The 12,050-nt window shown below is 41.9% G+C and overlaps 1 protein-coding gene across 2 annotated transcripts in view; it reads right to left on the bottom strand.

The window, feature by feature from the left end:
* Window positions 1-5,378: 5,378 nt before the first annotated feature.
* The window catches only part of ST7 (suppression of tumorigenicity 7), a 268,621-nt gene continuing 261,949 nt past the window's right edge, over window positions 5,379-12,050 (bottom strand). For both annotated transcript variants that reach the window (XM_019958716.2, XM_019958718.2), the window contains one exon: window positions 5,379-5,731. In XM_019958716.2, coding sequence (XP_019814275.1) covers window positions 5,636-5,731 — 96 coding nt within the window. In that variant the 3' untranslated portion in view covers window positions 5,379-5,635. The remainder of the gene's footprint in view (window positions 5,732-12,050) is intronic.

Raw genomic sequence — 12,050 nt, forward strand, 5'->3', positions numbered from 1 at the left:
GACTAGACAAACCATTGTTGGCAAAGTAATGTCTCTGCTTTTGAACATGCTATCTAGGTTGTTCATAACTTTCCTTCCAAGGAGTAAGCGTCTTTTAATTTCATGGCTGCAGTCACCATCTGCAGTGATTTTGGAGCCCAGGAAAAATAAAGTCTGACACTGTTTCCACTGTTTCCCCATCTATTTCCCATGAAGTGGTGGGACTGGATGCCATATCTTTGTTTTCTGAATGTTGAGCTTTAAGCCCACTTTTTCACTCTCCACTTTCACTTTCATCAAGAGGCTTTTGAGTTCCTCTTCACTTTCTGCCATAAGGGTGGTGTCATCTGCATATCTGAGGTTATTGATACTTCTCCCAGCAATCTTGATTCCAGTTTGTGTTTCTTCCAGTCCAGCCTTTCTCATGATGTACTCTGTATATAAGTTAAATAAACAGGGTGACGATATACAGCCTTGATGAACTGCTTTTCCTATTTGGAACTAGTCTGTTGTTCCATGTCCAGTTCTAACTGTTGCTTCCTGACCTGCATACAAATTGACAGCAAAGCAGAAGACAAATATGTGATGGGAACCTGGTTTTGCTTGGTGAAGAGCATGGCCATGAGGCAGGGAGAATAAGAATAACAGAAACAGTGGAAGAGCCATAAGCATGGTTTAGATATTTTAATGCTACCCTGAAGGTTGACACTGAAGCAAGATGTAATTTTTTAAAAAATGTTGGAAACAAGGATCAAAGGTTTACTTAGAAGTAGTTCATGGATATGAGGTGTCAGTGTATACTGTATTTGGGGGTAGTAGTTGAACATCTTTGACATTTTCATTAGATATTTCAGAGCAATATTAAAAATAAATCCCTTCAAGGCAGTAATAGAGAACTAATTACTAAAAAAAAACAAAAAACAAAAACAAAAAAACGCCCCCAAAGTGATCCCTCTTGGATAAAAAGAAACCAAAACACAAAATTCTAGCAAAGAGTGAAGAATGCTTAATAGCAAAATCTATGGAACAAGAAACCTACATTTAGAGGAAAAGTCATAGCCTTAAATATCTCCTTCCTAAAATAATATAAAAATGTACCAAGTACTCACCTAAGGGAATTAGGAAAATCAGGAAGAAATAATAAAGTACAAGATAAAAAGTAAGAATGCATCAACAGATCCAAAACTTTAAGATAAACTTTGAGAAGATGATTAAAGAGTGGAAAAAGAGAGAAAGAGAAAAAATATACAAAGTTAGGAATGAGAAAAATGAAATTACCACAAATACAGGAGAGATTAAATATACAATAAAAGACATACCTGGGTAACTTCATGATAATACATCTGATGCCTAGAGAAAGCATTAATTTCCTGGCAAACATGAAATTAGGCAAACATAAAAAGTAGAATATTTGCATAGACCAATCGCCACTACAGATAGTAAAAAGGTGATCAAAGACCTACCATTAACAAAGAACTAAAATTAGATGTTTCATGTCTGAGTTTTATCTAATCGGTAAAGAACAGGCAATGTTGGTGTTTAATTATTCTGGGCTATATAAAAATATGGAAAGCTCCCCAATTCTTTCATAAACACAGAATGATATTGATACTTCAGTTCAGTTCAGTCATTCAGTCCTGTCCGACTCTTTGCGACCCCATAAATTGTAGCACGCCAGGCCTCCTTGTCCATCACCAACTCCTGGAGTTCACTCAAACTCACATCCCTTGAGTCAGTGATGCCATCCAGCCATCTCATCCTCTGTCGTCCCCTTCTCCTCCTGCCCCCAATCCCTCCCAGAATCAGGGTCTCTTCCAACGAGTCAACTCTTCGCATGAGGTGGCCAAAGTACTGGAGTTTCAGCTTTAGCATCATTCCTTCCAAAGAACACCCAGAACTTATCTTTAGGATGGACTGGTTGGATCTCCTTGCAGTCCAAGGGACTCTCAAGAGTCTTCTCCAACTCTTCTCCAGTTCAAAAGCATCAACTCTTCGGCGCTCAGCCTTCTTCACAGTTCAACTCTCACATCCATACATGAGTACTGGGAAAACCATAGCCTTGACTAGATGGACCTTTGCTGGCAAAGTAATGTCTCTGCTTTTGAATATGCTATCTAGGTTGGTCATAACTTTCCTTTCAAGGAGCATCTTTTAATTTCATGGCTGCAATCACCATCTGCAGTGATTTTGGAGCCCCAAAAAATGAAGTCTGACACTGTTTCCACTGTTCCCCCATCTATTTCCCATGAAGTGATGGGACCAGATGCCATGATCTTCATTTTCTGAATGTTGAGCTTTAAGCCAACTTTTTCACTCTCCTCTTTCACTTTCATCAAGAGGCTTTTTGTTCCTCTTCACTTTCTGCCATAAGGGTGGTGTCATCTGCATATCTGAGGTTATTGATATTTATCCCAGAAATCTTGATTCCAGCTTGTGCTTCTTCCAGTCCAGTGTTTCTCATGATGTATTCTGCATAGAAGTTAAATAAGCAGGGTGACAGTATACAGCCTTGATGTACTCCTTTTCCTATTTGGAACCAGTCTGTTGTTCCATGTACAGTTCTAACTGTTGCTTCCTGACCTGCATATATGTTTCTCAAGAGGTAGGTCAGGTGGTCTGGTATTCCCATCTCTTTCAGAATTTTCCACAGTTTATTTTGATCCACACAGTCAAAGGCTTTGGCATAGTCAATAAAGCAGAATTAGATGTTTCTCTTGCTTTTTCGATGATACAGCAGATGTTGGGAATTTTGATCTCTGGTTCTTCTGCCTTTTCTAAAACCAGCTTGAATCTCTGGAAGTTCACAGTTCACGTATTGCTGAAGCCTGGCTTGGAGAATTTTGAGCATTACTTTACTAGCATGTGAGATGAGTGCAATTGTGCGGTAGTTTGAGCATTCTTTGGCATTGCCTTTCTTTGGGATTGGAATGAAAACTGACCTTTTCCAGTCCTGTGGCCACTGCTGAGTTTTCCAAATGTGCTGGCATATTGAGTGCAGCACTTTCACAGCATCATCTTTCAGGATTTCAAATAGCTCAACTGGAATTCTGTCACCTCCACAGCTTTGTTTGTAGTGATGCTTTCTAAGGCCCATTTGACTTCACATTCCAGGATGTCTGGCTCTAGGTGAGTGATTAGACCATCGTGATTATCTTAGTTGTGAACATCTTTTTTGATACTTAAATACTGATAAAAGAAGTTAAAACAATTCAACCTTTCCATTTGGTCACATTGTATCTTGTACATATTGCTAGATCCAATTTGCTAATATTTAGAATGTGTGCATTTGTATTCCAAAAACCATGGGACACTTACTGTCCTGCTGGGAGGAAGTGTCTTTACAGAGGAAAGCCCATCAGGATGGATTTTGATGTCCCCTTATACAGAAACAAAAGCAGAAGGCAGAAATGCAACTTGAATTCCATTTGCCATCTTATGAAGTCAGGAAAAGGAGCTTAGGCAAGAAATGTAAGAACTGTGTAAAATCAATCATATTAAAAATTGCTCTGACGTACCGGGCGCTCTCGTTTTGTCTCTCCACAGATTTGCATACAGCCCTTAAAAAGGCCTGAATGCTTGTCCTCAGCGGCAGCAATGTAAGGCAGGTGCTGGGAATATAGCAACCTTCCTGGTGTCCAGGCCCAGGGAGGTCAGAATGGTGAGAGTGAGTCATGGTTGCCCTGAGAGTTGAGCAGAGTACTGAAGAGAGAGGCAGAAGACAGGGATTAGCCCACACGATTAGCTCCTCTCCTGTACCGTGGACTCATTCCTCCAACAGTCCCTCTTACTCCCTCTGCAGTCTTCATTCTGTCACCATCTTTTCTCCACCTTCGCCTCTCCCATTCACTCCCCTTAGCTGTCAAAGTCTAACTTTGGCCTCCCCTCTCTATGGAACTGCTCTCAAGTCCTAATTATTAAATTTACAAGGTGCTTTTAAATCCTTGTGTGTTACATTTCTTTGCTGTATTTCCTGCAACTGGGGTTTCTAACAACAACTCGTGTTGGGCCATTTCCACTTACCATCACCTACAGGCTCTTGAACCTTTCACTTAAGGCTTATCGCAGTCTAGTCTCAACTTGAACAGGTTGAAATCTGTTTCAACCTTGGTTTCCTCATCTGTTAAATAACTGCATGAAATAATTACTACTTTTCTTTCAGCGCCAAGTTATAATTCTAAGGCTTCCCTGGTCCTTCTCTGCTGGAACCAGTCTCATTACTCTGAAAATGAATAAAAGTTTATCTGTACCTATCATATATTATATTGATTTGTCCAACAGATCATTTGAGCATCACTCCAGGTCAAGAGTTGTACTGGGGGAAGAAGAGGCAAAGAGGCGAACAAAGCAGGCACAACCCTGCCCCCAAGAGCAGCACTACTGATGTGAATATAGGGTTTAAGTTTCTTCCGAGGAAGGGCAAGAGCCAACTGCATGTGCCTGCCGTGGCTTTGCACAAAGAAGGTAGAGAAAAAAGTCTGCCCGAAGCATGAAAAGGCCTGTGCACCTAAACATTACCTGCCTCTTGACTCTGCTCTTGGATGAAGACCAGGAGGTTGCAGGAAGTCCAAATGCCAAGGGGGCTGTGGTGTGGTGCTTTCCCCAACTCTGCCTACTGTAACGCTCATGGGGACAGATTCAGGATTCTAAACAAAGGGAAAACAAACCATGTAAAGGATGGTCCTTTTTATAAAGCACTAGATTGAGATTCTGAATAGAGGTACTTATCACTTCAGAAGAGGAGTCAAGGTTATTAATTTTTCTTTTTTGCTTAAGTAAAGCCAGATGCATGCTCGGCAGGTGTGACTCATGGAAAAGGCTTTCAAAGATGGTGAAGACAAACGACCACTTTGGTTCAGATCACGAAAACACTCAAAGAACGCTCACATGCATGCATCAAGAATGCAAAGATGATAAAAAAAGAAATTACCCTTATGAGAAAACATTTAAAAAATGGCAATGTTGAAAAGTGGGCAGGTTCTACAATAGACTATTGGGTTAGCATCTTCTTATCAGAAGTTTTCTTCTCACAACAAATTTCAGAAAGCCAAACCAAAATGATTCCTGGAACCACAGTGCTGAGCTCTATTCTGTGAGTAGTCTGAACCAGAACAACCTGTGATGGCTCATAACTTTCATTCATGCTTCCTGTCATTCATGCTGGAAGTTTCTTTTGTGTATTTGGCCTATGAGGGCACACAGTTTGCAGCTGAAAAGACGGTGCTTTTTAGCCAAAGAAAGTCTATTTTCCAAGCCAAGGGGTGCCAACGGCCTGGTGAAATGAGTCCTCTCAGCTCAGAACACCATCGCGTGGTGTTCAGCAGATTTGGGGGCCTTAGTAAATTAAATGTAACCTATAGATTTATTTGTATACCAATGATTTTAGGGTTGGGAGACACAACTGGTTGCTGCAATACACAAAAGTTTATTTTTGACTTTTTTTCTTTTCTGAAGGCAAAATATAATAGAACTGAACATCGGTGAATTTTGTACAACAAAAACAGCTTTTAATATGGAACAGACAGTTCATGAAGGTTTTAAAATCCTGGAATGGCTTCCCTTTTTCAAAGTCATGCTTTCTTGCGGTCCACGAGGAGTTGGCACAAAGAGACGGTGGCAGCCTGCTGGGCGAGGTGAGCGGAAGGACAGGTGGGCTCCCCTAGATCCGAGTCAGCTGGTGCCACAGACTGGATGGCAGGATGCTCTCCACTTTTTCCATGACAAAGTTTAAGGGGGCAAACAAAGTGCTGAGGAACTGTGAACAAACCAGAAGAGCACACAAGTCAGGAGAGATCTTTTTTTTCCCTTTGACTACATCGGGTCTTAGTTGTGGCACGTGGGCTTGGTTGCTCCATGGCATATGGGATTTTAGTTCCCTGACTAGGGACTGAACCCACATCCCCTGTATTGTAAGACAGATTCTTAACCCCTGAACCACCAGGGAAGTCCCTCAGGAGAGATCTTGTTCAAGACTATAAAATGAATCTCTCCAACCCATGCTTGCGTATTAAGTCTCTGCATCATAAAAAGTGCCCAAACACTATGATTACACATTTATGTTTGTAGGAAATACTGGTTGATCAACAAACCTGCATTCCAGTTTCTGTCCCCAACCCTAACCCCGCCACCCCTAGCCTGAGTTCTGATGGACAAGGGAAGAAATGTTGGCTGACAGGCCCTCCACTCCTTGGACAGCTGCCCCCAGTGCTGAGGCCTTCCAACTAGTCTTCAGGATATGAGGCTGCCCATGGAGATGACCAGTGCCATCAAAGGGACGGAGGACGGGTGGTGAGTGAGTAGAAGAGCTAAAACATGGCGACAACTTCTCCGCCTGCTTGTCTAGTTATAGAGCTTTAAGTGGAAAAGGCAACAACAACAAAAAGTCCAGTCTGCGGGATGGTTGTGAGCTGCTTTGGGATCCTATGATCTCCCGAACACCTGCAGCCCATGCTCCTTTCTGAAACAGCTGCTCAGCAGTGAGCACCATGGGAGCCTGGGTGAAGGTAGCAGGCCGGCCAGTCCATGGACCACACATCCTTGTGGAAAAGGTGCTCCTCTGAAGAGACCTTCAGAATCTCTCTCATTCGGTTACTGAATTCCTTTCTGCCTTTCACGTAGAGAATAATGTTCTTCAAAAGCACCTTTTAAAAAAGCCAGGTGCCTCACCTAAGACTCATTTAACACGATCTCAAGTCTGTTCTTATTATGTTCTCATGAAGAATCAGCCTCTTTCCACAAGCCATCAGCAGCTGGCAGAGGAAGTGCCTAAACCCAGCCAGGCACAAGACGGGTATCTGGATGGATTGCTTGCTCTCTGTTCAGAACCAAGGTATCATCTCACAAAAGTTCAATATCTGGTCCTCATACTGTGGAGTCCTTTGTCCCAGTCCCCCGTAGAGAGTACAGCAGAGTCTACACCACCAAGAATTCCCCACAGAACTGCAGTGTAGGACATGAGTACATACACAGAGTAGAGAGCACGGTTCTGAGGTCAAACTGGTAGATATGCATTTAATCCAGTTAAAACAGGCTCCTCTACTGGTCACATGCTCTATGGATTGCAGGTCCTCAGAAAGAAGTATGGCAGGCAAGTTTCCCAAGTTTACTTGACCTCAGAATCTTTCCTTCTTTTTTTCAAAAAAGAACCAGTAGAATACAAACTGGGAAGGCTTGTACCACATTATGGCAGGGTTATCAAGGGTGAGATTTGTGTAATGAAAACTCGAGAGTATAAGATTCAAAATCCTTCTCTATGTTGCCTCTTTCACAACAACTGAATATATTTACTCAGTAAGGCACTTAAGTACTGGGTGAGATATAGAAGTGTCTAGGACAAAAGTCCCACTGTCGGGAAGGTCAACGCCTGCGGGAGGGGGAAGGGAGCTACTAAGAACTGTACCCAGCAAAGTAACAGTACCAGGTAGACCATAATGCAGCAGACAGATGCACAAGCAAAGCACCAGGAAGGTCAAGAAAGGGAGAGAATCCATTCTGTTGAAAGGAACAGGAGAAGCTGAAAACGAGGTGACTGAAATAGTCCCCAGTGGATGGCTGGGGTATGAAAAAACAGAGAGGGGGTAAGAATAGTAAGGAAAGAAATGTGAGCAAGGCAGAGGGGGAGCAGTGGATGGGGTGGGGGGGTCCAGGCTCAAGAAACAGCTGGAACAGAAATGGGAAAGCAAAGCAGCTAAGAAGACCAGAAGATAATAAACAGTTCAGTTTTGCTGGAAGGGATGGAGGAAGAATGCTCAGAAGCAAATGGAAGAGCTTTGGGGAGGGCCTTCAGTGTCAGTTTGAACTTGCACTTAAGAATAAGGCAGCCTCTGGAGAGGGTGCAGAGAAAAGGCAACCCTCTTACACTGCTGATGGGAATGCAAACTAGTACAGCCACTATGGAGAACAGTGTGGAGATTCCTTCAAAAACTGGAAACAGAACTGCCATATGACCCAGCAATCCCACTGCTGGGCATACACACTGAGGAAACCAGAACTGAAAGAGACACGTGTACCCCAATGTTCATCACGGCACTGTTAACAATAGCTAGGACATGGAAGCAACCTAGATGTCTGTCGGCAGACAAATGGATAAGAAAGCTGTGGTACATATACACAATGGAGTATTACTCAGCCATTAAAAAGAATACATTTGAATCAGTTCTAGTGAGGTAGATGAAACTGGAGCCTATTACACAGAGTGAAGTAAGTCAGAAAGAAAAACATCAATACAGTGTATTAACACATATATATGAAATTTAGAAATATGGTAACAATGACCCTATATGTGAGATAGCAGAAGAGACAAAGATATAAAGAACAGACTTTTGGACTCTGTGGGAGAAGGCAAGGGTGGGATGATTTGAGAGAATAACATTGAAACATGTGTATTGCCACATGTGAAACAGATTGCTGGTCCAGGTTCAATGCATGAGACAGGGCGCTCAGGGCTGGTGCACTGGGACAACTCTGAGGGATGGGATGGGGAGGGAGGTGGGAGGGGGGTTCAGGATGGGGGACACGTGTACACCCATGGCTGATTCATGTCAATGTATGGCAAAATCACTACAATATTGTAAAGTAATTAGCCTCCAATTAAAATAAATAAATTTTAAAACAAAGAACATACAATGGAGAAAAGACAGTGTCTTCAATAAATGGTGCTGGGAAAACTGAATAATTACATGTAAATGAATGAAATTAGAACACTCTAACATCATACACAAAAAAACAAACTCAGAATGTATTAAAGACCTAAATGTAAAAACAGATGCTATAAAAATCCTTGAGGAAAACAAACGTGGAATACTCTTTGACATACATCTCAGCAATATCCTTTTGGATCTGTCTCCTACAGTAATTAATGAAAATAAAAATAATCAAATGGGGCCTGATCAAACTAAAAGCTTTTGCACAGCAAAGGAAACCATAAACAGAACAAAAATACAACCTACAGAATGGGAGAAAATATTGGCAAATGATGTAACCAAAAAGAATTAATCACCAAAATATACAAACAGTGCATAGAGCTCAAAAAAAAAAAAAAAAAAAAGGGCAAAACATCTAAATAGATGTTTCTCCACAGAAGGCATACAAATGGCCAAAAGGCACATGAAAAGATGCTCAACATCACTAATTATTAGAGAAATGCAAGTCACAGCTTCAACGAGGTATCACTTTATACTAGTCAGAATGGCTATCATCAAAAAGTCACCAGAGAGGGTATGGAGAGACAGGTCCCCTTTTACACTGTTGGTGGGAAAGCCAATTGGCACAGCAACTATGGACAGGAATATGTGTGTGTGCGTGCTAAGTTGCTTCAGTTGTGTCTGACTCTGCGTGATCGTTGGACTGCACCCTGCCAGGCTCCTCTGTCCATGGGATTCTCTAGGCAAGAATACTGGAGTGGGTAGCCATTCCCTTTTCCAGGGGATCTTCCTGACCCAGGGATTGAACCTGGGTCTCAGGCACTGCAGGCAGAATCTTTACTGTCTAAGCCAGCAGGAATTATTATTACCTTCTCCAGAAGAGCAGTATAGAAATTTCTTGAAAATCTAAAAATAGAGGTACCATATGATCCTGCAATCCCACTCCTAGGTATGTGTTCAGAGAAAACTGTGATTTGAAAAGCTATGTGCATCTCAATGTTCATTGTAACACTGCTTTCAAAAACCAAGACCTGGAAGCAACCTAAATTTCCACTGACAGATGAATGGATAAAGAAGAAGTGGAATAGTTACACAATGGAATATTACTGAGCCATAAAAAGAATGAAATAATGTCATCTGCAACAACATGGATAGACCTAGCAATTGTCATACTAAGTGAAGTAAGCCAGACAGAGGAAGACAAAGATCACCTGATATCGCTTATATGTAGAATCTAAAAAAAATGATACAAATGAACTTATATTCAAAGCAGAAATAGCTCCACAGATATAGAAAACAAACTTATGCTTACCAAAGGGAAAGGGGGAGGATAAATTAGGAGTTTCAGATTAACACTACACATCACTCTGTATGAAAGAGATAACCAATAAGGACTACTATAGAGCACAGGGAACTATACTCAATATTTCATAATAACCTATAAGGGAAAATAAACTGAAAAAAAAAATATATGATTATCTATTTCTGAAATTTTCTCCTTCAAAAATAACTAATTTCCGCCTATACTTATGTAAAAATAAATTAGTATACATCTTCAAAAAAAACAAACAAGAATAAGGCAGCCTCAATAGTTCTCAAGTGAAGGAAGGATGGCTTTATACTCCAGTAGGTGCTAACGCACGGCAATGCCTGACTTTCTGAAACCATCCTTGGCTGGGCACACAGTACCACGGGGGTTGCTCCCCCTACTAACTGGATGGCTTGCACTTCTCAGTTCAGAGCTGAATGCAGTTGTGGGAGATCCTAGACCCAGGAACAAGCAATTACTGTGCACACTGCCTCTGAAAGAGACTGTTAAATCCTAGTTCTGAGAGTGTAATACGGAGCGAGTCTCCTGATTGTATCAGTCCAACATAGTAACACGGCAGAATTTAAAATATGCATACATAACATTTGTTTGTAATCAGAGATTGTCAAGGCTCCATAACATATATTTGCCTGTATGTAATAGTTCCATGAAGAGGAGCTAGGTGCTAAACTGGTCTGGATGACCCAGGCATCCTGGCAAGAGACGGAAGATGGGGCCCGATGAACAAGGTGATTTTGCTGGTGAAGTTGTCATATCCCGAAAACCTGACCAAAAACAGATTTATAACCACCAAATTTGTGACTGAGGCGGGAAGGAATGACTGATGCATTAACATGAGCCAGAGTGGTTAGATGAAAGGCACCACTCAAAGTCTGAGTTCTGGGTGACTTTCTATACTAACTGGGGGTTGGGGCGGGGACACAGGGAGCCATGGCATGGGTAGCAGGACAAATGAAGATGCTGTTACAAGCCTGGTTCAAAATAAAGGCCTGCCTGTTTATTTGCTTTGTTTTGGGCATTGACCTGACTTGGGTAAAAGGGAGGCCTCTGGAAATTCAGTGGCAAGCCTTGCTCAGCTTGAGGTCTGCAAACACCCCTCTTTCCACACTGCGCCACCAGATGCAATGCACCCTGCCTGCCTGGACCACACCTGTGCTTCACAACCAGGTTCCCCAAGAGAAGTAAGTCCTGATACCTCCCGTGTATGTGATCATTTACTGTTCTCCCTTGTATCTAGGATGTTCTATCCTTGGGAGAATTGAGAAAAGAATCCTTCAAATTGTTTCCTAGAGATCCTAGTTCTCTCGCATTCACCCAGTTGGGATGTACACACTTTGTTACTAGGTTACCTTCCTCCTTAGTAGCCCTCCTCGTGTCCTCTTCCCCATCCCTCACCCACAAGGAAGAAGCAGCAATGAAATAAGGTGCCTGAAACCAATAAGCTCTTTTCACTTAGTAGCTAGACAAAGGTCAGTGGCTTTCATCAGGAGGTATTACCAAAAAAAAAAAAAAAAAAAAAGGTTTGGGGGAACATGCCTTACTTCCTTGGGATGCTCATTTATATTTCTTTGCAAGTTTGAAAATCAGTCAACACTTTCTGACCCAAAACTCAACCAATGCACATGGAGAAACAACAGTTTCACTGAGGGACTTGGGAAATGTTAGTGCCTGAAAAGTTAAGTCTGAATGAGCAACACCAGGCAACCCTGAAACAGCTCATCTATCTCAGTGTCCAAAACTCCTGTCCCGAGGGCAGAGATACATGGTCCAAAACCCACCATAATTTAATCAGTGTCTTCTGGTGAGAAAAAGCAACTGAACTGAATAATAAAAGAGAAAGCGACACTTCAATCGCCTGATCCTCCTTTTCCCAAAACACCATCATTTAGAAGAAGGTCATGGCTTGCAACATGCTTCATTAACATTTGAAACGCCTCTGCTTATCTGAATAAGTTCCAGGTGCCCTATTGCAATCAGACAATTGACATTTCACTGTAATCAATATCAGACTTCAAAGAGGTCAGGGTCTATAAGTTGAAGACGAGAGTCAGAAGTCAGGGGGCTGGATCTCAGGGAAGGAGAGAGACCAGAGGAGTAAAGAC

The sequence above is a fragment of the Bos indicus genome, chromosome 4, assembly GCF_029378745.1.
Source record: "Bos indicus isolate NIAB-ARS_2022 breed Sahiwal x Tharparkar chromosome 4, NIAB-ARS_B.indTharparkar_mat_pri_1.0, whole genome shotgun sequence".
Taxonomy (NCBI): domain Eukaryota; kingdom Metazoa; phylum Chordata; class Mammalia; order Artiodactyla; family Bovidae; genus Bos; species Bos indicus.